This window comes from Carassius gibelio, chromosome B22 (assembly GCF_023724105.1).
Source record: "Carassius gibelio isolate Cgi1373 ecotype wild population from Czech Republic chromosome B22, carGib1.2-hapl.c, whole genome shotgun sequence".
In the NCBI taxonomy this organism is placed as follows: domain Eukaryota; kingdom Metazoa; phylum Chordata; class Actinopteri; order Cypriniformes; family Cyprinidae; genus Carassius; species Carassius gibelio.
This window is the reverse complement of record NC_068417.1, coordinates 8047587-8074405: the sequence shown is the minus strand read 5'-3', so window position 1 is coordinate 8074405 and position 26819 is coordinate 8047587. Positions and strand designations below refer to the sequence as shown.

Sequence of the window (26819 nt, the reverse complement as noted above, 5' to 3'; positions counted from 1 at the left end):
TGACAAGACTTGCCAAGCTAAACCATTTATTTTGTTTAAAGCAATGGAGGTTCCTACCCCTGGAAAGAAACTAGCTATGGACCATCCCACATTTTCCCATGGGGTTGTCCAGGGCGTAGCTGTTTTGTATCCATTGTATCGATCAGGCATACTATGTACATCTCTTTTCTGTCTGTGTGATGGTGCCTGACTTTCACAGGTATCAAGGTCTTTATGTGTCAACACGGTAGTTCCTGTGGAGAGTATAGCTGGATAACAACATCCACGCCATTCTCCTTCATCCAAATGGTAATAAGCCATTCCCCCACAGGTCCAAATCATACCGTGGGAGCTATCAAGATAAGAAAATGGACAGTGAAAATTCTCAACAGTCTGGTTACCATACTTAACAGTAGAATTAGGCCGATTTCCAGCATTTTGAATCAGAGTTATTGCATTCTTACAATCTGACATTCCTACATAATGTTTTCCTTTGTTTGAACAAATACACAAATCTGTGAGATGTGCTTGTACATGAAAGGCTGGTCCTTTAAAAGGTAGTTTATAGGAACAATTATACTCTTGTAGCGAAAACAACAATGCTCTGTTTGTTCTTAGATTATTTGTCATCTGTAGAATTATAGACATCTGGCGCGGTACATCACATCTGTTTCTTTCAAGACATACCATATCTAATGTTACAGGGTGTGTTTTCCACGCTGAGTGGAGTTGCACACAAATCCAACATTCTCCATCTATCTCTTCCTTCAAAACTCCTCTTTGTAACAAAGCCAATGCACATGCATAATTTCCTTCACATCTAGCCTTAGCTGTCCTCACTTCCTTAACATTATTGCTTAAGTCAGAACTCATAATGAATTCTATGTCTTCAGTGGATGTCTCCTGTGGGAGATCAATCAGATTTGGAGGCAGCTCAGAAATTACTCTTACAACATCTCTGTCTTGTTCAGGCATTACAACATTAATCTGAACTTCCTGATAAGCATCTGTTCCCGTTTTAGACCATGCATAATAATATCCCTGTTTCCTGGAAATCGGAATGGGTGCCACGGTTTAGGTCTTCTTTCTATTCTTCTTTGCATAAGAATTTGTAATGAGCCTCAACTAGCAATTTTGTGTTGTTATCTATTTTATAGATGACTAATCCTCCGTCCTGATGTGCCTGTCTTGGACAAAATATAGCTACTAAAGCAGTGTTAGGAGGTCTTCTGGCTATTCCAGTTCGTAACAATTCCCATGCATCTACTGCATTTTCTGGTGGGTGTGCATATATTTTAGTAACTGTGCCACGAATTATGTCTCTGACAGGTAAATCTAAATTCTCAAATGCTTTTAATGCTATTTCATACCACGTTTCTCCCTGCACTAATGTCCACTCTCTTAAAAACTCAAAGATAAACATTAGATCATTTCATTCTCAGGGTCCCAATACATTTCACTTCTGTATGCTTTAAGGGTTCCGTATTTTCGAGTGAACAACCAAAAGGTAGTTCTGTTTGGAAATAACCTCTGCAAGATTAGGTTTTCTATGTTAGGATTTGCTTCTAATGCAGCCTCTGCTAAGCATACAAATTCTTTGTTGAAATCAGCAGCTGCTTCAGCTAGTGTACGCAGAGTAAAACTCTCTAACGGTGGTATGTCCATCAATAGAATTTAGCCCTTAATGGTAACAGGGTGGTTTAAGGAGTTAGCACTGTTTTGACTCAAAGGGCCAACTATCTTCTTGCTTTGGACAACCCCCACCTCACTATAAGAGGTAGTTCCTTCCTCCGCTTAACCAGTGCCTTTTCCTCCCTGTTAAACAGTAAGGTGAATCCCCGTTCGAGATTCTATTTAAAATTGGAGCTTGCCTGCTCTCCTGTAGAGTAATTCTTCAGGCGTGAAGCGTGTATCCACTGCGGTTGATAATCTGTCAGCACTCCCGTCCGGGTTACTAGGATCACAGTGGCTGGTCCAAGATATCTGGGTTCTCCCACCTTCGTTGGCTTCAGGCTTTTGATAAGCACACTCTGTCCTGGAACAAAGGGGTGAGTAGGCTTTTCTGAGGGAAGAGGAAGACACAAAGAAACATCAGCACATATGGAGTTAAGTTTCTCAATGAGGGAAGTCACGTAGTCCTCCTGGATCACCTCCAGATCACCTAAGGAAGTAAAGCCTGCGCGAACTTTAACCCATGGGGTTGGGAAAGGTCTACCCATTAGTATTTCAAATGGTGAAAACTTAGTGGTGGAATTTCTACCCATTTCTTTCCTGTATCAATAGAGGCCTTAGCGAGCCTTCGTTTGACTGTTTGGTTAAGTCTTTCCACATTGGACGAAGACTGTGGATGGTAAGGTATGTTCAGGTGCCAATCAATCGATAATACTTTAGCGAGTAGCTGTGTTACCTTTGATGCGAATGGTGTTCCATTATCACTCTCAATAGTGTTAGGTATCCCAATACTAGGAATTATTTCTTTAGTCAAAATCTTTACCACTGTTAAAGCATCTTCCTTTGCACATGGAAATGCTTCTGGCCACTTTGAAAATCGATCCACAATAACCAAAAGATATTTCAAATTACCTATTGGCGGCATGTGTGTGAAATCAATTTGTACATGTTGAAATGGTGCTTCTGGATGCGGTAATGCGTCGTGTTTAATAGGTTTGTGTGTCAATAATTTTAATGTCAATGTCAGGAACATTAGTCAAATGCTTAGTCATAGCTACCCGTGTGTTGTCACCCATATTAAATGGTGATTTTATCTGGGCTTTGGCTGCTTCTTTTGCAACTTCATCAGCTCTTCTGTTTCCTACAGCCTGTTCTTCCTCACCTGTTGTGTGACCTTTTACCTTTACTATGGCCACTTCGGCGGGTAGCTGTACTGCTTTGGTTAACTGTCCTATCAGGTTTGAATGTGCTATGGGTTTCCCATCTGCAGTTTTGAAATCTCTTGCTTCCCAAGTTTTGGCAAAGTGGTGTACTACTCCCCATGCATATTTGGAATCAGTATAAATAGTTACTCTTTTTCCTTCCATCAGCTCACATGCGCTTATTAATGCTACTAATTCAGCAGCTTGAGCTGAGTTAAAATCTAAAGCAAATGATTCAATTGTTTCCCCAGTCTCAGACACCACAGCATAGCCACAAAGGTAGACCCCATCAGCAGGTTTTGAACATGATCCATCAACATATAGATGTTCCCCCCATCCAGGGGCGAATCCAAAAGATACGGCCCTGGAAGAACATGAGGAAGTTAGTTCAATTATGCAATCATGTTCTGTGACATTATCTACAATGTCAGCCATTCCTAACACACCCAACAGTGCCGGGTTAATGGACGCTGTAGGTTGGATCGTTAGATTTTTAGTTGCCAGCAGTGTTGCTTCGTAACCTGAGCGTCGTTGCGCTGTCATGTGTTGTGTTTGCATATTGTGTAAAATTGTGCCTACCTGATACAATATCAAAGGGTGTGACAAAACCATTCTCTCAGCCATCTGTACAACCAGGGCAGCTGCAGCCACGGCACGAAGACATGCTGGCATACCTGTAACTATGTTGTCCAATTTCTTAGAAAGGTATGCTAATGGTCTGTATGTGGAACCATGCTGTTGCAGAAGGACACCTATGGCCACCCCCTCAGTCTCACGGACAAGTGAAAGTCTTTGCTGTAGTCTGGTAGGCCCAGAGCTGGGGCCTTGGTGATCGCCTGCTTCAATGCAGTGAAGTTCAGTTCTGCCTCCTCAGTCCAGTTCAAAAGCGTGCTTGGTGGAGCTTTGTGATCAATCAGGCTTCTCAGGTGCCTGTCATGCACTGCACAGTCAGGTATCCAGGATCTGCAATAGTTAACCAGTCCCAGGAAACTTTGAAGCTGTTGTATAGTTCGTGGAGACTTCATCTTCCTGATCAGCTGGACCCTGTCTGTAGAAATCGCTTTCAGACCTGGCATGATGATGTGTCCCAAATAGGTCACTTTGGATTGGACCCATTGGAGCTTGTCTTTGGAGGCCTTGAATCCTGCTTGAGCGAGCACATTGCATACAATGATAGAGGCTTTTTCACAATCGCTTTGTGTTTCACCTGTTATCAAAATGTCATCTGCATATTGAAGAACGCAGACTTTAGAGGATAAATCAGTCATCTTTGCCAGTGTCCTCTGTACTGCCGCTGAGAAAACTGTGGGACTGTCCACATAGCCATGTGCCAAGCGTGTCCAGGAAAATTGTTGACCTTGGAAGGTGAACGCTAGTAGAGGCTGAGTGTCTGGATGTACAGGCACAGAGAAAAAGGCAGCACACAAATCAATGACTGTGAAATATTTGTGCGTACATGGAATAGAATTAATCACAGTCTGTACATCAGGCACAATTGGAGCTAATGGTGTTATCAATTGATTTATAGCTCTTAAATCTTGAGTTAAATGCCATGTTTTGCCATCTGATTTAACTATGGGGTTAATTGGCATGTTGTAAGGTGAGTGTATCAGTACGAGGACACCCTGCTGGACAAAATTCTCAATCAATGGCTTTATGCCCAGTTCCTTATCTTTAGACAAAGGATATTGCTTAATATAGACAGGTTTATTAGTTTTCAATTTTGCTTTATATGGTTCCATGTCTATAAATCCTGTGTCATCTTTATAATGTGACCATAATGCAGGGTATACCAGAGTTTCCACTGCTGGTGGTATGTCAGACCTGGGCTTATTTGTGGCTGGTTCTGCTTTGCTGTCTTCCCAGTCCGACAATGGGTTGACAGAGACCTGTAAGCTAGACAGGAAAGAGAACATGACCAAATCATCAGTGAATTTAATTTCCATATTTAATTTGTGCATCAAATCTCGTCCTAACAAATTTAATGGAGCTCTTGGAATGATTGTGAATTTGTGAAAGAATGGAATTAATCCAGGAGCCCTTACCTTAAGTTGGATCACCTATGGTCAGACTCGGTCTCAAATAAAGAACTGAAATGGCCACTTTCACTTTTGAGTCCTCTCTCCCGCAACACAGAACAATCTGACCAGCCATGGACTCAGCGAGTGGCAGCACCTTCCAAAAGGCTGTCGAACACCAGGGTGTCCTGCTTGGAAAGCATGAGGAGGACATCTCGGCTGCCTGACATGCCATCGAGACGCTGGCCGTGCAAATTTCCGAGCTCTCCTGCCAGGTCCACAGTCTGCGCCTTCAGCCTCCTGCCTCCTGCCTCCTGCCTCCTGCCTCTCATGTCTCCTCAGTTTCGCCAGAGCTGCGGATTAATAATCCTCCGATCTACTGAGCCAACGCAATGTCGTTCTTTCTTAACCCACTGTGAAGTGGTGTTTTCCCTACAGCCTGTCACATATGCTAAAGAGAGAGCCAAGATTGCCTATGTTCTCTCCCTGCTCTCCGGTCGGGCTCGTGAATGGGGAACGGCTAACCTTGGAGGTGGAGATGGATTGCACATTTCAAGGAGGAGATGATTCGAGTCTTTGACTGATAAGCCTATGGTGAGGAGGCTTCTCGTCTGCTTTCCACACTCCTACAGGGCAAGTGCTCCGGGTCAGACTTATCAATTGAGTTTCGCACCTTAGCAACCTACAGCAGCTGGAACCAGCCCACAATGGTCGCCCGCTTCTTGGAGAGCCTGACTCCTGAAGTGAGGGATGAGGTCCTCATCCGTGACATACCCACTCGGCTCGACGACCTTGTCGACCTAGTCACTCGCGTGGAGAGGTGATTTGACCAACGGCGCCGAGCTCACAGCCTTGAGGACGTTCTCTTCTCCTCGCTCCTTGCCAATTCCAGTTCCCCCATGGCCCAGGACGCTGAGCCGATGCACCTGGTTGGCCTGCGTATCTCGTCTAAGGAGCGCTACAGGAGGATTTCGAATAGTCTCTGTATTTACTGTGCCAGCTCCAAGCACTTTGTTTCCACGTGTCCGGTAAAAGCCAGCACTCGTCAGTAGGCAGGTTTCTAGTACCTGCACTACACTTCCGGCACAACTCCATTGGACTGGGTCATTAGTCTTCTGCTCCGCCCTAATCGACTCTGGGGCTGAGGGAAACTTTGTGGATGAGGAGTGGGCGCTTCAGCAAGGTATTCCTCTCACACACTTAAGAGACTCCCCCCTCTTTTTTCCCTTGATGGCAGTTTCCTACCTAGAGTACAGAAAGAGACTCTTAACCTTTGACTCTTAACATTTCCGGCAACCACAGAGAGACAATATCCTTTTTATTTTTTATTCTCCTTTTACTCCGGTTGTTAAGCTCCATAACCCTCACATTGATTGGGCTAAGGGATCTATTTTGTCATGGAAAGTGTCATGTCATGTTGAGTGTTTAGTCTCTGCTGTTTCCCCTGTGTCTTCTGTCCCTGTGTTCCAGGAGGAGGCAGGAGATGTGTCTGGTGTATCGGAGGAGTATCACGATTTGCGAGAGGATTTTAGTTGTTCCTGAACCATGTCTCTTCCCACCGGCTGTACAATTGCGCAATCTATCTTCGCCCGGGAACCACGCCCCCATGGGGTAGGCTCTATTACCTTTCGGCTCCCGAACGGGAGGCGTTAGAAAATTATTTGTCTGAATCCCTTAGAGTCATCACAATCGTTCCGTCCTTGTCCCTGGCCGGCGCTGTTTATTGTTTTTTTTTGTCAAGAAGAAGGACAGCTCTTTGCGCCCCTGTATTGATTATCGGGGGCTGAATGACATCACTATTAAAAATCGTTATCCCTTACCACTGATGTCCTTGGCCTTCGAAATCCTGCAGGGGGCTGTACGCTTATCTCATGCCGGTCACTTTGAATATAGGGTTATTCCTTTCGGATTGGTTAACGCCCCAGGCGTCTTTCAGGCTCTTATCAATGACGTTCTTCGGGATATGCTCAACTTATTTGTCTTTGTCTATCTCGGTGACATATTGGTTTTTCTCGCCCTCTCTCCAGATTCATGTCCTCCAACGCTTCCATGAGAATTTAATTTTTGTCAATAGCAGAGACATAATAATGTCTTGATATTATACAGAGACACCATTCACAAGATATTGTTTATTGTAACTTTATATGTGAAAACCACTTTCCAGATAAAGAACATGAATGTGGTTTTAATTTCAGTTACAAATTATCAGTTACAAATTATCATTACTTACCTATAAGGCCCTAAATGGTTTAGCTCCTGCGTACCTAACTAGCCTTCTACCACGTTACAACCCATCACGCACCCTAAGGTCACAAAACGCTGGACTTTTGGTCGTTCCTAGGATAGCAAAGTCCACTAAAGGAGGTAGAGCTTTCTCACATTTGGCTCCCAAACTCTGGAATAGCCTTCCTGATAATGTTCGGGGTTCAGACACACTCTCTCTGTTTAAATCTAGATTAAAAACACATCTCTTTCGCCAAGCATTCAAATAATGTATCTTTTTAATTGTGAGTGTAGTTGCATCTGTTCAAAGTTGCATTTTTATTCATTAGTTTGGGTTAAACTAATTTTACTTTGTTGGATCAGCAGCTATGCTAATGATGTCTGTATTTTGTTTCTATGTTTCGCCACGGGATTTACATCCCGTGGTAACTAGGATTTAAACAAGCTCCAGTCTGAATCCAGAAAACCTGAGAAGAGATGATGCTGACCCTCAGAGGACCCCAGATGATGCTAACCTTGAATCAACAAACAGAAAAAGTGAAGTGACATTCAGCCAAGTATGGTGACCCATACTCAGAATTTGTGCTCTGCATTTAACCCATCCGAAATGCACACACACAGAGCAGTGAACACACACACACACTGTGAGCACACACCCGGAGCAGTGGGCAGCCATTTATGCTGCGGCGCCCGGGGAGCAGTTGGGGGTTCGATGCCTTGCTCAAGGGCACCTAAGTCATGGTATTGAAGGTGGAGAGAGAACTGTACACTACTAACTAACAATACACTACAGAACTAACAATTATTGCTAAATGTGTGACTGAATCATATAATAACTTAATTAATAATATTGATAGTTCATCGTCTAGCTGACTACGTCTTGTATTATTATTATTATTATTTTTTCTAAAATCCTGTCAAATGTGCACAAACTACTAGCTACTACTAAATATTGTAGAAACATAATTTTCTGTAAAGTTGCTTTGTAACGATTTATTTTGTAAAAAGCGCTATACAAATAAACTTGAATTGAATTGAATTGAATTTTTCTTTCGTATGAACTTTCAGGTAATTCTTCAGACCTGAAGCCTCATAAAAATGTTACAGTTGAATCTGTGCTGGTCTTGAAGATGAACTTTATTCACTGTTACTTTACATGATGTTTCTTTGTTAGGACAGATTTATACAGAAGATATTTTATTGCTTGATGCATTATTGCGAGGATGAGTCATCAGACCTGAAAGTGCTGGATCTGAAGATGATCTACTGACTGAGGTTGAACGACTTCTGATTTTTTAAAGTCAACTTTTGTGTGATGAAAATCTAGTCAAAGTAGACTAGTCGCTGATGATGTCATTATTGAAAAAATAAGCCTGGAGCTGTAAAAAACATATTGTACACATTTATGGCACATGACACAGTGCTGCCCTCATGGCTATTGCTCCTATAACAGCTCATTTTTATAAGTTCTTTTGCCTTTGTGTTGATTTATTTCTCACAGATTTCTGCTCGTTCTAAATCAGATATAGATAACGTAGCACAGTTAAGATTACATTTATATGAATGCATTAGTGAGAGCGATATGAGCCATTTTCCCAGGACACATCCTTGCCAGGATTTCTGTATTGCCTAAAACACCCAAAGTAGTTTGACCAATAACATGCAGGTATGGTACATAATCACCCAATCGTCTAGCATCGTGGCATGTGAGAAGGTGAGATCTACAGAGAACAATCAAAGGAATGCAAATACACGTACATGTTAGGTGTTTGTTTGTTCATTCAACATGAAGCGTCGCTGTGCACCGATCATTGTATGACACCAAAGTACCAAGAGAGTGATTTGAATTCATAAGGAGCCGTCTGCTCTGCTCTCTATAGCTCTTATGAATGTCATACAATGATCGATCTACACAGCACAAACAGCCAAAATCTGGATATTTTAGACAATATAACAATCCTGGCAAGTACACGTCCTGGGAAAATGGCTTATATGGTCACCCTATCAGTGTTGGGAGTAATGGCGTTTAAGCATAACGGCGTTACAGAGTTTAATTTTCAGTAACGGAGTAATCTAATTAATTACTTTTCCCATCATTGTAACGCCGTTATCTTTACTGAGAATGTTAAGTGTTGCGTTACTACAATTTGGTTGAATAAAGCGCAAGGTGTCATGCTTTGGCTAGTGGCTACACATCAGCTGCCTGACACAGTTGCAAATCCGATGATGATTGGCTGGGTGGGCGGTGCCCTGCTCAAGCTGTCTCACTGCATGCTCTGACAACCACTAAATACAAGACAGCATCAGCTATAATGGCATTCTTGAACTGGAAGTAAGAGAAATTAAAGATGAGAATGTTTCTGTAACATACACGCTATGCCCAGGAAAAAAGACTTTATCCACGTCTGCCTCAAGCAACTCAAATCTTATGAACCACCTCACATCAACACATGCTAACATACTGAATATTTAATGCTGTGTTCAAACCAGACGCAACTTGCGCAAATAAATCACACTATACACGCTTATTTGGACGCTTAAACATTTTGAGTTCATACACTTCATTTGCGCGTGAAATTAACTTCACAACAGACGCGAATTTGAACAGACGCAGTTGAGTCCACACAGCATTTTCATTTCATGAAATGTAGTTTTAAAAGTATTTCATGCGGCAAAGTAGTTGTTTTAAACTCAAATATGCAGTTTATATAAAAATGTGTTTCGCTGATTTTCGGAGGTTGTCTATTTGCGTCTTTGCATTGACTTAACATTGAAATCACTGGTGCCAGACAATCTATTCGCGTCTGGTGTGAACGCATCATAAAGAGTTGGATAGTGTTCTGTTTATTGTGCAGTAACTTTAGGCCTGTGTAAAACAGTTTGATAGATAATGGACAAGGAAGACAGGGGTGGCAAAAAATGCTCTTTATTAACTCAAAATAAAACAGGATAAACAAAAGTAAACTGCGGCTCGGCTCTCTGCCTTTACACATATATCCGCACACACACTGCTCAGCTCTGCTCTCTCAAAGATCCAGCTCCCCTTCGCCGGTCTGCTCGGCGCTTATAAATCCTCTCTCCCCAATCACTGGAATTACAAACAGATGTTAATCATTAATCATTTGACCTCCTTATTACCGCTCGTCCCCACATTCTTTCTCCCGCTGCAGTATTTTCTGCTTCCCACGCCCACCTCGCCACATACCCCCACTGCCCGACTCAGGCCGGGGAGCACTCCGGCCTGCGGCAGCCCCCCCCCCCTCAGTCCTGGAGAGGAAGTCGGCCACCGCCATCTGGGCCTCCGGCCTTTGGATCACCTTGAATTTAAAAGGCTGTAAGGCGAGATACCAACGGGTGATTGGTATCGAACAGAGAGTGAATTCCCATCCCAGGAGATGGAGTGAGGACAGCCCATCGAATGGCTAAACATTGTTTTTCAATGGTGCTGTATCTAGTCTCTCTCTTTGAGAGCTTTCGACCTAGATACAGCACCGGCCGCTCCTCTCCTGCGACCACCTGAGACAGGACTGCACCCAACCCCCTGTCCGACGCGTCCGTCTGCAACAAAAATGGGAGATTAAAATTAGGAGTGTGCAAGAGCGGCCCGCAGCACAGGGCAGCCTTTACCTTGGTTAGGGCCTGTTGGCACGGCTCCGTCCACTGGACCGGATCTGGTGCTTCCTTTTTGGTGAGATCAGTCAACGGGCTGGTGAGGTCAGAATAATTAGGAATAAACCTTCTATAATATCCCGCCAGCCCCAGGAACTGTCTCACCTCCTTTTTGGTCTTGGGGGTTGGGCAAGCTGCAATTGCTGCGGTCTTGTCAATTTGGGGACGCACCTGCCCATGACCCAAGTGGAAGCCCAGATACCGTACCTCCACCCGCCCAATTGCACACTTGCCGGTCTTCATCCTGGGCTTGGACCAACAGCCGGAAGCGATCCTCCTGCTCCAACTTGAGGTCCATCAGCGCCTGATGTTGGGTTTGGTGAAGACCGGCGAGTGACTTCACCAGCTCCGCAAGTGGCGTTGCTGTCGCTGGCTGCATGGCGGCGTGCCGGCTTCCTTGTCCCGGGTTTCGGCACCAGTGTAAAACAGTTCGATAGATAATGGACAAGGAAGACGGGTGGCGAAAAATGCTCTTTATTAACTCAAAATAAAACAGGATAAACAAAAGTAAACTGCGGCTCGGCTCTCTGCCTTTACACATATATATCCACCCACACACTGCTCAGCTCTGCTCTCTCAAAGATCCAGCTCCCCCTCGCCGGTCTGCTCGGCGCTTATAAATCCTCTCTCCCCAATCACTGGAATTACAAACAGGTGTTAATCATTAATCATTTGACCTCCTTATTACCGCTCGTCCCCACATTCTTTCTCCCGCTGCAGTATTTTCGGCTTCCCACGCCCACCTCGCCACAGCCTAATATACAGTTACAGAGATTTGCACTAATGGCCAGGTTTCCCTTTGTTTCTTTTCACCCAAGTTTAAATGTGTCTTAATTTTGTATTTGACTTTTATTTTCAATATTTATTTTGTATATGTTTTTATTTCTATGCATATCATATGGAAGGCTGCAATCTCCTAAGTTCAAATAAATACAACATTTTCTAAAATACTTATAGTATTTTTATTCTTCAATCAGTTAATATAAACATATGTAATAGCATTATAGAACATAAAAAATAACGTCACAGTTACTTTGCTGAGTAACTAATTACTTTAACAATGTGGTAACTGAGTTACTAACTTTTGGGAGAAGTAATTTGTTACTGTAACTAATTACTTTTTTCAAGTCAGATGACCAACACTGCACCCTATACATGGCAGTGTCTCTCTAGTAGTAGTGACACTGTGGGCTTTAGTTATTAAAAAATATATGCTTGAACTTCTCCATTTCTAAGTTATTTTAATTGAGAAACAACTGAACAGAGATGACAGTACATTTCCTAACTGAATGATTCTGTGCATGCGTGATGTACGAGCTACTGTCTGTAGTCTATGTGTGTGTGTGTTACATTGCAGCAGCGCATTGGATTAGAACAGTGATTAATTTACCTGTACAATAAGCAGTTTAAAATGTGAATTCTCCCTTTCAATTTCGAGCATCCAGTAATATAATCATATATGTCTTGTGGAGCTTTCAGTATCACTCCCTCCAGGAAATAAACGAGACCGTGGTTCTGGTTACTGATGGATTTATTTCACTTGTCATCCTTCTCTCCGCCATCTTATTTAATCGTCAATGAATTCCACCGTCAAACTACAGTATGACAATGTAAAAGAAACACGTTCACATAAACCCTAAAGAAATAAATGCAAATACACTCGGGAAATACAAACATAATACACATACCTCGCTGGCTGTATATAACCAAGAGGGAATGAGTTCACTAGAAAAATACCCGATTAAAAAAACAAAACAGAAAAACATCTTCTTTACTTCTTTGCTCAAACACTAGCAAACAGTAACTCTTATATATTCACACATGGAGAATAACCTTTATCAAACATATTTTCTTTTCCTGTTGCACCGTAAAAAAGTGTTTGCGTGCAATGCGATTGTACTTTAGTTCCTAGTTAACAAACACTCAATATTCATGAGTAGATGAAACAAATATAACAAAACATGTTAAATAACAGAAACAATATGTATGGCAGTTATACTACCACCAAATGACTATTTTGTCATTTCACCTCACAATGTAAACCTTTTCATACCTTAATTTCAACCATGCAGTAGTATGCTTTAAACCTTACAGTAACATAAAATACTGTTTTCATGGAATGGCAACTGTAACCTTTATTCTCCTTCAAGCAGCTATACTGTCTTTTGCACAGGCCTATCAAGGTAGACTGGCTTGGAAATTCACGTTCCCTGGCTGTCTAAGGTCGAGTCACTAATTAACAGTTTCACCTTTCGAACCTTTCCATCAGTGCTTGGATACACCTCTGTCACTCTTGCCAATCTCCATTGGTTACGTGGAGAACTGTCCTCCTGCAGGATGACAATGTCGTTAACCTTCGCATTTCTCTTCTCTTTCTGCCATATTTGTCTTTGCTGAAGATTAAGGAGATACTCCTTCTTCCACCTTGACCAAAATTCGTTTGACAAAAACTGCACCTGACGCCATCTCTTGCGTAAGTATAGATCCTGACTCACAAATTCACCTGGAGGTGGGAATATTATGTTAAACTTCATCATAAGAATATGATTGGGCGTGAGAGGTTCAAGGCTTGTTGGGTCATTTAAATGCTCGGTTGTCAGAGGTCTGCTATTTATAATAGCCATCACTTCATACAGAAAGGTTCTGAGCGAGGCACTGTCGAGTCGTTAGCTGACTGGTCAAGGATTGCAGTTAAAACACTTCTGATAGTCCTTATTTGTCTCTCCCATATGCCTCCCATATGGCTTGATGAAGGGAAGTTCATTACGAACTCACATCCATGTTCCTTCAACCATTCATGATCCAAATTCTTCATTGCATTCAAGAACTCTCCTCTTGCACCTACAAAGTTAATGCTTTGATCACATCTCAACTGTCTTACATTTCCGCCTATTGCAATGAATCCACGCAATGTGTTGATAAAGGCATCTGTAGTGAGGTCATCAAGCATTTCAATATGTATGGCTCTAGAGCACATACAAGTGAAAAGAAGAACTTTAGTTCCTTTCTTGCTTCCTTCACATAGAACGGTCCAAAGCAATCTATGCCACAACATGTGAAAGGAGGTGTCATTTCCATTCTTTCTTATGGCAAATCCGCCATTTTTGGATCTTGTGTGCTCCTCCTGTACTTTCTGCATGTTGTGCACTTGTAAATATGTGAGGCAACTGCACTGCTGCATCCTATGACCCATACTCCATTGGATCGTAATTCATTGGCAGTTATTCCTCTTCCTTGATGATACACCCTTTCATGGTAATGCTTAATAAGCAACGATGATACATGACTCTTATTTGGCACAATGGCAGGATGCTTGACATGTGGATGAAGAACAGATCTTGTCAAACGTCCTCCAACCCTAAGCACACCATGCTCATCTACAAACGAACTCAGTTTGTGTAGTTTGTTTACTTTGTCTTTAGGTTTTACTTCCTTGCCTTGTTCTATACCTCTGATTTCACTGCTGAATGCTTTCCTCTGAACCAATTTAATTATAAAAAGCTCTGCTTCCTTCCTTTCCTCAATACTTGTAGCTACACTTACTTTATCTTTGATGCCCTTGATCTGCTTAGCATGGCGCTTTAAAAGAGCAATACCCTTGACAGCTCTTTTCCAGTCAGAGAACTTTGTTAAACCAATTTGAAGCAACAAGCTGATCTGCGGAGAGACCTCTTGACGCATGATCCGCAGGATTATCTTCAGACTTAACAAAGTGCCATTGTGCAGGATCTGTAGTAGACTTGATCCTTTGGATTCTGTTCGCTACAAACACATGAAACCGTTTTGCATCATTGTTTATGTAGCCGAGGACAACCTTTGAGTCAGTCCAAAAATGTTCTTGAAGACCCTCTATTTCAAGCTCATTTCTCAGCATAACACTTGTTCTTGCTGCTACAACTGCAGCTGAAAGCTCAAGCCCTCTTTTCAAATTTTCAACTGACCTTTTTCTTGCAGCATTCTCTTCATGCTGTCTCTTTAACAGAGCAGCCTCTTGTGTTTCTCTTTCTATCTTGCGTTCAATTTCTTCCTTTTCTCTTTGAAGACGACGACTTGATGCTGCTGCTTCTTGGTCTGCAACTATCAACTTATCCTCAGCTTCAAGTCTCTGCAGTTCTGCTTGGTGACTTTCTTGCTCATCCATAATTTTTAACAGAGACTGTGTATGTGCATACTCAGCAGCAGCTTCTTGTCTTTTGGATGAGGATACAGCAGAGTGAATGGAATTAGATTTACAATTATTGCCTTGAAATGAAACACTGGAGGTTGAAGATGCAAATACAGATGAAGCATCAGGCCAAATAATCTCCTCGTCATTTCCTTGTATTTGAGACTGTGCATTCTGCATCACAATTTTAGTGAGGGATTCGCATCTGTCCAACTTGCGTCTCATGTCATGTGATGGGCTGTCAATCTTTCGATATTCATCATAAACACTGTTCAGCTCAGATTCTTCTCTTTGAATACCTTTAATGTGTTCTTGGAGGATATCACTGGGATCTTGTTTGATTACAGATTTTTTAGCCACCTTAGTCAAAACTTTCCAACGTTCATAAACACTGTCAAAGAGAAGTGATAATCTTTTTATTTTTTCCTTCTGAAATTCCTTTCCCTTTTCAGTTAATGTTCGATCTCTTTCACTTCTACGAGGGTCTGTAGGCTGTACTGCTTCTTGTCCAATTATAGACTTCTCTGCCACTTGCTCCCTTTCACTTGTTTTTGACATCTTACTTGGAATTGCCTGAACACACTTAACATTAGCTGTTTACTTAAACTCAGATTTTTTTTTTTCCTTTTTTTTTCTGATGACAACAAATTAAATTAGTTCAATGTCCTTTAGATCTACCCTTCAATTAAACTGAAAATGCTTGACAATACTGCATGGTCAATTACACTTGACAAGATACTTATGGTTACATTTAAGTGAACATGCTTAGACAATAATCAAAAACTTAACACAAAAAAGACCTTTAAAAAAACTCAAAGATATTAGCTTGCTTAAATTTGAATAATTTTTTTTCAAGTTATCACTTACTTTCTTCGATAGACAATTTAAAAAAATTAAGGTTATACACAGTCCCTTGTAGTGTTCGAACTTATTGTCACTTTTCAGAACACAAGCTTAAGTGTCTGACTTATGAACGTCTTAATGAAACACTGATGAACTGCCGATCCTTAACAGTAAATGTGGGCTTATCTGAATGACATCCCGTCTTGCTGAGTTGTGACACCGCAGGTCCGGTCCGCGTGCGCGAGCAGGTTCCGGAACGTTGACGCAGGTCCGAGTTTGACTATCACTCCCTCCAGGAAATAAACGAGACCGTGGTTCTGGTTACTGATGGATTTATTTCACTTGTCATCCTTCTCTCCACCATTTTATTTAATCGTCAATGAATTCCACCTTCAAACTACAGTATGACAATGTAAAAGAAACACGTTCACATAAACCATAAAGAAATAAATGCAAATAAACTCGGGAAATACAAACATAATACACATACCTCGCTGGCTGCATATAATCAAGAGGGAATGAGTTCACTTGAAAAATACCAATTAAAAAAACAAAACAGAAAAACATTTTCTTTACTTCTTTGCTCAAACACTAGCAAACAGTAACTCTTATATTCACACACGGAGAATAACCTTTATCAAACATATTTTATTTTCCTGTTGCACCGTAAAAAAGTGTTCGCATTGCAATGCAATTGTACTTTAGTTCCTAGTTAACAAACACTCAATATTCATGAGTAGATGAAACAAATATAACAAAACATGTTAAATAACAGAAACAATATGTATGGCAGTTATATTCAGAGTATACATTTATTTGACATTATAACTGTTTGGAAACAGAGCATAAATGTGGAAATCCTTCAAAGGTTTATTATCCTGTTGTGCCATCTATAGGACCAGCGACTAATCAACATCAAGCTTAAAGCGTCATGGCAGAGCATTGATGTCGAGTAGTCGATAAGTCTGTGTATCCCCTACTACTGACTGTGAATGTTTTTGATATGCACGAGTAGATGAGATGATTGACTGAAACTCTTCCCACATACAGTGCAGTGATACGGTTTCTCTCCAGTGTGGATCCTCTCGTGTCTTTTCATATGTCCTAACTGACTGAATCTCTTGTCACAGTGTGTACACTTGTAAGGTTTCTCTCCAGTGTGAATCCTCTCATGTGTTTTCATATATCCTAACCGACTGAATCTCTTGTCACAGTGTGAACACTTGTAAGGTTTCTCTCCAGTGTGGATCCTCTCATGTGTTTTCATATATCCTAACCGACTGAATCTCTTGTCACAGTGTGAACACTTGTAAGGTTTCTCTCCAGTGTGGATCCTCTCATGTCTTTTCAGAGATGCTGTCTGACTGAATCTCTTGTCACAGTGTGAACACTTGTAAGGTTTCTCTCCAGTGTGGATCCTCTGGTGCAGTCTCAAATGTTCAGATGTAATAAAAGTCTTCTCACACTCAAAACACATATATTCTCTCACATCACTGTGTATCTTCTGATGAACTTTTAAACTCTGCAGATGTGAAAACCTCTTTCCACATGAACATGAATGTGGTTTCTCCTTTGAATGAACTTTCAGGTGACTGTTCAGGTTTGAATCTGTCAAAAATGTTTTTCCACATTGATCACATTCATAAGGTTTCTCTCCAGTGTGGATGTTCATGTGTATCTTTAGGTATGTTGATTGTGTGAAACTCTTCCCGCACTGATCACATCTGTAAGGTTTCTCTCCAGTGTGGATCCTCATGTGAACCTCAAGACTATATTTGTTTCTCAAACTCTTTCCACACTGAGTGCAGGTGAAAGATTTCTCGTCTCTTCTCTTCTTTAAATCTTTCTGTTTGGTTGGAGAACAACTCAAAGAGTTTTCTCCAGTTCTGACATGATGCGTCTGCTTCTCTTCATGTTCCTTGTTTTCTTCAATCAACTCTAAAATAAGAGTAAAAAAAAAATTTTTTTTAGCAAATCACAGACAGAAATATTAAAAGTTAATTAACTGATATAACAGTGCAGAGTAGACAAGTGCTATACAAAATATTTTGATCATTTTGATACATATATAAATGTTATGTTCTTCCAGTTACACTTAATAATAATAATTATAAAAATATTTGAAACAAAATTTAGATACAAATCCCACGTTTCTATAGTTGGAACCCTTAAGGCCCCCGATATACTTCAAACGAAGTTCGTTTTCATTTTTCATTTCGGGGCAAAAAGAAGTTAGAAAAGTTTAAGGGACAGTATACTGTTAATGAACTATCCGACACCCCCGCACTGCTGGAGGTGGGGTGTAGATTAATGTAAACGTGTCACGACGCTCTCCTAAACAAAACAACAATGAAATGAAGTGTAGGCAAACTAGGTGTGAGACGGGCACCAATGGTCAGATTATAGACAAAAGAATAATGATTATCAGCAGTTTAGAGTCAAGTATCATGTTTGCAAAACAAAAGAACCATTCCATAATCAGTCTGTCACGGTTTTACGCTGCCTGAAGGAATACGGAGCCGAGGATAGATGAAATAAGGCTTTTAATATATTCAACTCATGGAGCACAGCGATAGACACACGTAAGTTAGTGGCAAGTCACAAGTGATGATACCCGACAAAACAGAACTGAAAGGACAAGGCTTATGTACAAAGGATAATTGGGGAAACACAGGTGGATGGCATGACTAAATTAACAGGGACATGGAACACATGAGGAATAGAATAGACACACCTGGGAACTAATCAAACCAAACACGGAAAGACACAAACTGGGTCACGGGCAAAAACACACTAAATGAGTCCAGGTGTGACAGTACTCCCCCCTCCCGGTAGGTGCGTCCTCGCACCGTAGAAACAACAGAGGGAGGTGTGGGTGGGATCTTGGGAGGAGGTTCCGGTGGAGGACGGACTCCCAGGAGGGGGCCAGCAGACAGGGACCACAGGAGGAGGAGACAGGGAGGAGACGACGGAGGGAGGAGCCAGGGAGGAGACAGGAGCAGCCAGATGGTCCACCAGAGACCAGCCAGGACGGAGATCCAAGGTGGAGTCGACGGCGGGAGGAGCCATGGTGAAGGAGGGGTCGACGACACCAGGGGGCCGACAGGCGGAGACTGCACCGGTGGGTGAGGAGCCCAAGATGGAGCAGCACAGCCGCAGAGCCAGGGGGACGTCGAGGTTCCGGAGGGCCTAGGTGGAGCAGAAGGCTCAGGCGACCAAGGCGGAGGCGGGGTCCTGGCAGACCGCTGTGGAGCCGGAGCGACCGAGGATGGAGGTGGAACCGGAGGGAAGGAGGAGCCTGACAGAGCCGGAGGGATGGAAAGACGAGGTGGAACCGGAGGAGTGGAGTCCCGAGGCGGCGGATGGTCGACGACTGACCAAGGTGGAGCCGGAGGGACGAGGGAGCCTGGTGGAGCAGGTGGGATGACAGGCCACGGTGGAGACGAGGGAGCTAAGAGCCAAGGCGGAGCTGCTGGGTCGAAGGACCGAGGAGGAGTCCAGGGCTCAGAGGCTGGAGGCGGAGACAGGGCCTTAACACGCCAAGGCGGAGCTGGAGACTGGCAGTCCAGCAGCGAACCACCGCGCCCCGATGGCGCGGACTGAGGGTGAGCTGCAGGACTGACTGGCACCAGCAGGGATGACGAGGGACTGGCTGGTCTAGGAGGAGGAGAGAGGAGAAGGATGGGAGGTAGGACAGGAGGATCAGGGCTGGACGGAACCAGCAGAGACACAGATGATTCAGGGCTGGGCGGAACCAGCGCTGAAACAGAAAAATCATGGCTGGGCGGAACCAGCGGAGACACAGAAAATTCAGAGCTGGGCGGAACCAGCGGAGACACAGAAGATTCAGAGCTGGGCGGAACCAGCGGCGACACAGAAGATTCAGAGTTGGGCGGAACCAGCGGAGACACAGGAAACTCAGGGCTGGGCGGAACCAGCGGAGAAACAGAAAACTCAGGGCTGGGCGGAACCAGCGGAGAAACAGGAAACTCAGGGCTGGGCGGAACCAGCGGAGACACAGAAAATTCAGAGCTGGGCGGAGCCAGCGGAGACACAGAAGATTCAGAGCTGGGCGGAACCAGCGGCGACACAGAAGATTCAGAGTTGGGCGGAACCAGCGGAGACACAGGAAACTCAGGGCTGGGCGGAACCAGCGGAGACACAGAAAATTCAGAGCTGGGCGGAACCAGCGGAGACACAGAAGATTCAGAGCTGGGCGGAACCAGCGGAGACACAGGAAACTCAGGGCTGGGCGGAACCAGCGGAGAAACAGAAAACTCAGGGCTGGGCGGAACCAGCGGAGAAACAGAAAATTCATGGCTGGATGGAACCAGCGGAAATGGAGCAGAGGAAATGACTGGAGGAGGTAGGAGTGGGAGACTGAGAGGGTATACAGGGGAGTCAGGGCTGGACGGAACCAGCGGGGAAACAGGGAAATTAGGGATTACCTCCATAGACCAGTCCATCAGATCCAGAACTTGCTCCATATGACTTTCAGAGACTGTATACGGCTCACCCTCAGTCGCAGGAGTGTGGGCAGGGCTTTCCTCCACGCCCTCGATCTCCACGAGGACTCCCACGATGCACGGTGTTGCCGGCTCACACACCTGGTCAGTCGCGCTCTCGAGATCCTGTTCCCTGTCAGTGGATGGCTCGGGCTCTGCGGCTGCGGTGGGCTCTGGCTCCGTGTAGCGAGTTGGTGGCTGGCTGGTCTCTGGGTAGGGAGTGGGACTGGCGAGATCCTCTATGGGGCTGACGGTGAAAGATGAGCCATTTCTCGCCAGAGTCCACTCCACGTATGCGGCGAAATCCTCCCGAGGACCATCTTCGGGCGACAACGCTCTGCACTTGGAGTTCAGGCTGGTGTTGTAGAAGGTGCAGAGCGCGTCGTCCGGGTAGCTGGTGTCATTGGCTAATAGAAGAAACCGTCTGGTATGATCCTCGAGAGAACGTCCTTCCTGCTCCAGCATGAGGAGGAGGAATCCGGGGCTATAGAGGGGATCCATAGAAACTACGAAAAGAAAAGACTGTAGAACAAACGAAAACAAAACGGAGGGAAAAACACGCAGTTTTATACTTTCTTTTTTGGGGGTCGGGTATTCTGTCACGGTTTTACGCTGCCTGAAGGAATACGGAGCCGAGGATAGATGAAATAAGGCTTTTAATATATTCAACTCATGGAGCACAGCGATAGACACACGTAAGTTAGTGGCAAGTCACAAGTGATGATACCCGACAAAACAGAACTGAAAGGACAAGGCTTATGTACAAAGGATAATTGGGGAAACACAGGTGGATGGCATGACTAAATTAACAGGGACATGGAACACATGAGGAATAGAATAGACACACCTGGGAACTAATCAAACCAAACACGGAAAGACACAAACTGGGTCACGGGCAAAAACACACTAAATGAGTCCAGGTGTGACAGTACTCCCCCCTCCCGGTAGGTGCGTCCTCGCACCGTAGAAACAACAGAGGGAGGTGTGGGTGGGATCTTGGGAGGAGGTTCCGGTGGAGGACGGACTCCCAGGAGGGGGCCAGCAGACAGGGACCACAGGAGGAGGAGCCAGGGAGGAGACGACGGAGGGAGGAGCCAGGGAGGAGACAGGAGCAGGAGGAGCCAGATGGTCCACCAGAGACCAGCCAGGACGGAGATCCAAGGTGGAGTCGACGGCGGGAGGAGCCATGGTGAAGGAGGGGTCGACGACACCAGGGGGCCGACAGGCGGAGACTGCACCGGTGGGTGAGGAGCCCAAGATGGAGCAGCACAGCCGCAGAGCCAGGGGGACGTCGAGGTTCCGGAGGGCCTAGGTGGAGCAGAAGGCTCAGGCGACCAAGGCGGAGGTGGGGTCCTGGCAGACCGCTGTGGAGCCGGAGCGACCGAGGATGGAGGTGGAACCGGAGGGAAGGAGGAGCCTGACAGAGCCGGAGGGATGGAAAGACGAGGTGGAACCGGAGGAGTGGAGTCCCGAGGCGGCGGATGGTCGACGACTGACCAAGGTGGAGCCGGAGGGACGAGGGAGCCTGGTGGAGCAGGTGGGATGACAGGCCACGGTGGAGACGAGGGAGCTAAGAGCCAAGGCGGAGCCGCTGGGTCGAAGGACCGAGGAGGAGTCCAGGGCTCAGAGGCTGGAGGCGGAGACAGGGCCTTAACACGCCAAGGCGGAGCTGGAGACTGGCAGTCCAGCAGCGAACCACCGCGCCCCGATGGCGCGGACTGAGGGTGAGCTGCAGGACTGACTGGCACCAGCAGGGATGACGAGGGACTGGCTGGTCTAGGAGGAGGAGAGAGGAGAAGGATGGGAGGTAGGACAGGAGGATCAGGGCTGGACGGAACCAGCAGAGACACAGATGATTCAGGGCTGGGCGGAACCAGCGCTGAAACAGAAAAATCATGGCTGGGCGGAACCAGCGGAGACACAGAAAATTCAGAGCTGGGCGGAACCAGCGGAGACACAGAAGATTCAGAGCTGGGCGGAACCAGCGGCGACACAGAAGATTCAGAGTTGGGCGGAACCAGCGGAGACACAGGAAACTCAGGGCTGGGCGGAACCAGCGGAGACACAGAAAATTCAGAGCTGGGCGGAACCAGCGGAGACACAGAAGATTCAGAGCTGGGCGGAACCAGCGGCGACACAGAAGATTCAGAGCTGGGCGGAACCAGCGGAGACACAGGAAACTCAGGGCTGGGCGGAACCAGCGGAGACACAGAAAATTCAGAGCTGGGCGGAACCAGCGGAGACACAGAAGATTCAGAGCTGGGCGGAACCAGCGGAGACACAGGAAACTCAGGGCTGGGCGGAACCAGCGGAGAAACAGAAAACTCAGGGCTGGGCGGAACCAGCGGAGAAACAGAAAATTCATGGCTGGATGGAACCAGCGGAAATGGAGCAGAGGAAATGACTGGAGGAGGTAGGAGTGGGAGACTGAGAGGGTATACAGGGGAGTCAGGGCTGGACGGAACCAGCGGGGAAACAGGGAAATTAGGGATTACCTCCATAGACCAGTCCATCAGATCCAGAACTTGCTCCATATGACTTTCAGAGACTGTATACGGCTCACCCTCAGTCGCAGGAGTGTGGGCAGGGCTTTCCTCCACGCCCTCGATCTCCACGAGGACTCCCACGATGCACGGTGTTGCCGGCTCACACACCTGGTCAGTCGCGCTCTCGAGATCCTGTTCCCTGTCAGTGGATGGCTCGGGCTCTGCGGCTGCGGTGGGCTCTGGCTCCGTGTAGCGAGTTGGTGGCTGGCTGGTCTCTGGGTAGGGAGTGGGACTGGCGAGATCCTCTATGGGGCTGACGGTGAAAGATGAGCCATTTCTCGCCAGAGTCCACTCCACGTATGCGGCGAAATCCTCCCGAGGACCATCTTCGGGCGACAACGCTCTGCACTTGGAGTTCAGGCTGGTGTTGTAGAAGGTGCAGAGCGCGTCGTCCGGGTAGCTGGTGTCATTGGCTAATAGAAGAAACCGTCTGGTATGATCCTCGAGAGAACGTCCTTCCTGCTCCAGCATGAGGAGGAGGAATCCGGGGCTATAGAGGGGATCCATAGAAACTACGAAAAGAAAAGACTGTAGAACAAACGAAAACAAAACGGAGGGAAAAACACGCAGTTTTATACTTTCTTTTTTGGGGGTCGGGTATTCTGTCACGGTTTTACGCTGCCTGAAGGAATACGGAGCCGAGGATAGATGAAATAAGGCTTTTAATATATTCAACTCATGGAGCACAGCGATAGACACACGTAAGTTAGTGGCAAGTCACAAGTGATGATACCCGACAAAACAGAACTGAAAGGACAAGGCTTATGTACAAAGGATAATTGGGGAAACACAGGTGGATGGCATGACTAAATTAACAGGGACATGGAACACATGAGGAATAGAATAGACACACCTGGGAACTAATCAAACCAAACACGGAAAGACACAAACTGGGTCACGGGCAAAAACACACTAAATGAGTCCAGGTGTGACACAGTCCTTTATGAGATGTGTGAATGTCTCAGGTCTAAAACTTTAGCATGATAAATATTGGAATCAGTTTGTTGCTTTATTTTATTAGCGTTCATTTATTTTATTAAACTGGATAAATTGTTTTGATAAAAACAAAGGTTTATTATCGTATGTTCGTTTGGCATTTTATTTACTGTATACCCTTTAAATTCGCTTATTGAAAGAACAACAGCAGCAGTATGGTGCAACATTCATTTGAAACTTGTATTTGGTGCTTGCTACCTCATATCTTTACTCTTTCTTTTCATTCTTTTTTATGGCTTTGGAAAACTTGTCTCGGATGTTTCTCTGCTTCACTTTTTGCATAACTCCGGGTCGTCGACACCTAGCTTCATTGCTATTTCTTTCTAGGAATGAAATACTTTCTGTAAATCTTTAAAGTCTGTCCGTGAGTGATCGTACAGGTGTGGATATATTTGTGCAGCTCAAATTTTCGACAATCAGTGTATTCAGGAGATGTTGCTCTACTTGATGACCTCTGCAGAATGAACGAACCGAGGAAAATCAAACGTCAAAGAAGGTGGAGTTTCAGAACACCTCCACAGATTGCGTAACCGCCACGGACCAATAGAAACTGTTTAGGAGTCAAAAGAACTCCCCTAGAAAATTCACTTTGGTGAGCCATTTCGAACTGTCAAAATGAACTCAAAACGAACTTCGTTTTGGCCTGATTTTGTTCAAAATTACATCATATCAGTTCGTTCTTTGATTTAGTTTGAAGTATATCGGGATCTTCACTATTTGCTGCTTCAACTATATTATTAAACAGCTCTATATATCTTTCCTATCACAGTGTTTAAACAATGAAGAATCAAGATTAAACACCAACCTGTTTGTTCTTCAGTGTGTTTCATTCTGCAGGGTTTTCTCATGTTCTTTCTGTTCTTCAATAAACTATGTCTCTGCAGATTCACTTCTTCCTGATGCTTTGATGCTTGTAGTCACTTATAGACTCAAGGGAATATTTCAGCATTTATTGATGAACTGCAGCGGGAGGAGCTTCACTGATGGTGTGATTGTTGTGAGAGGAGCTTCACTGAATGTGTGATAGTTGTGGGAGGAGCTTCACTGAAGGAGGAGAAGATCTGTTAAATTCCAATAAAAATCAGTTACAGCGTTTATGATTTTAAACTAATTTACTACTATTAAACTCTTTCTATTCAGCTATCTATCCATCTTGTAAAGTAGATTTTTAGTAAATTGATCACAGTGTTTTATAATAATTCACAAACTGTATCACTTTTTATTTTCTAAGTATTTCATCCACGTATTTAAATTCCTACATTTATCTTTCTTTAATATACAGGCAAAGAAATATAAAACAAAGTAAGGGAAAAAAAGAAGTAAAGTAAGTAAATTTTATTTATATAGCACATTAAACATAGCAAAGCTATCCAAAGTGCTGAACAATGTACAATCAAATTAAAAGTAAGAGCAAACAGAAAAAAAGACATATAATACAATAAAACAGCAATGAAGTGAAATTAAAATGCTAAGGAGAAAAGTTTTCAACCCTGATTTAAAAATGGTAATGGAAGGTGCAAGGCGGCAGTCTAGAGGCAATTGGTTCCACAGACAGGGGGCAGTGACTGAAAGGGCTCTGTCACCCTTAGTTTTCATACGGGAACGAGGGACAGATAAAAGAGCCCTGTCAGCAGATCTTAAAAGTCTGGTAGATGACAAAGGGATGATAAGATCTTTAAGATAACATGGAGCTGGATTGTTAAGAGCTTTAAAAACAAACAACAGAATCTTAAACGGAACCCTAAAATGGACTGGAAGCCAGTGAAGAGAAGCTAAAATTGGAGTGACATGGTCATATTTGCCCCAGTCAGCAGCCTTGCAGCTGCATTTTGTACCAACTGGAGGCGTGAAAGCGATGACTGAGGAAGACCTGAGTACAGTGAATTACAGTAATCTAAATGAAAAAGTGATAAAAGCATGAATAACCTTCTCCAAATCCTGAAAAGACAAAAACTGTTTAAGTTTGGAGATGACCCGTAATTGGTAAAAGCTGTTCCTCACGACAGAATTAATTTGTTTTGACAAACATAATTCTGAATCTATGATAATGCCCAGGTTTCTAACCTGCGAGGAAATTGAGGTGAAGTTATTGCCCAGCTCCTTAATAATATCCTTTCTTATTTTTGGGGGACCAAAAACAATAATTTCTGTTTTGTTCTCATTGAGTTGGAGAAAGTTATTTGATAACCAATTTTTTATATCAGAGATACATTCCAGCAATGGTTGAATGGAATCACCAGCTTTTAGCGGGAGGTACAACTGTGTATCATTAGCATATAAATGAAAAGAGACATTGTGCTTCCTGATAATATCCCCCCAAAGGGCGCATATATAAGTTAAAAAGAAGCGGCCCCAGAATACTGCCTTGAGGTACTCCACTAGTAATTGGGGCAGATGATGAGGAAAACTTGCCTAGCTCTACAGAAAAAGACCTATCTTTGAGATATGAGCTAAACCATTGTAAGGCTGTGCCCCTGATACCAATCAGATGTTCTAAACGGCAAATAAGAACATTATGATCCACGGTGTCAAAGGCAGCTGTAAGATCCAGTAGAATCAATACTGCATTTTTACCAGAATCAGCTGCAATCAAAATATCATTGAACACTTTAAGCAAAGCAGACTCCGTACTGTGATAAGTAGTGAACCCAGATTGAAAAGGTTCTAATAAATTAGCTGTATTTAAGAATGTGATCAGTTGTAACTGCACAACTTTTTCCAAAAGCTTTGACAAAAATTATAACTTTGAGACAGGCCGAAAATTGTTAAAGCAACTTTCATCCAAACCTTGTATCTTAAGCAAAGGCTGAACAACCGCATGCTTAAAGCAGTTCGGAACCACACCAGTGTCCAAAAAGGAGTTAATCAACACTTGGATACTAGGGCCAATTACTGGAAAAGCTGCTTTTATGATTACAGAAGGAACAATGTCCAGTGAGGAATTAGTAGACTTCATTTTGTTAACGAGATCGGAAAGTTCTATTAAAGAGACATGTTGAAAA

General features: G+C 44.1%; 1 protein-coding gene and 1 long non-coding RNA gene across 13 annotated transcripts in view; one reads left to right on the top strand and one right to left on the bottom strand.

Annotated features, from left to right (window-relative positions):
• Positions 1 to 26819, bottom strand: part of LOC127987708 (zinc finger protein 271) — a 392063-nt gene that overhangs the window by 129160 nt on the left and 236084 nt on the right. For 4 of the 11 annotated variants that reach the window (XM_052590094.1, XM_052590096.1, XM_052590095.1 and 1 more), the window contains exons 3-4: positions 24623 to 24861; positions 16399 to 17708 (exon numbers count right to left, since the gene is read on the bottom strand). The exons of 4 other annotated variants lie outside the window; for them this stretch is intronic. In XM_052590094.1, the coding sequence (XP_052446054.1) occupies positions 16750 to 17708; positions 24623 to 24665 (1002 nt within the window). In that variant the 5' untranslated portion in view covers positions 24666 to 24861 and the 3' untranslated portion in view covers positions 16399 to 16749. Of the gene's footprint in view, positions 1 to 16398; positions 17709 to 24622; positions 24862 to 26819 lie in introns of those variants that run through there. 3 more of the 11 variants (XM_052590099.1, XM_052590097.1, XM_052590101.1) reach the window with 2 other exon arrangements.
• The window catches only part of LOC127987801 (uncharacterized), a 194563-nt gene that overhangs the window by 127460 nt on the left and 40284 nt on the right, over positions 1 to 26819 (top strand). The window lies entirely within an intron of this gene.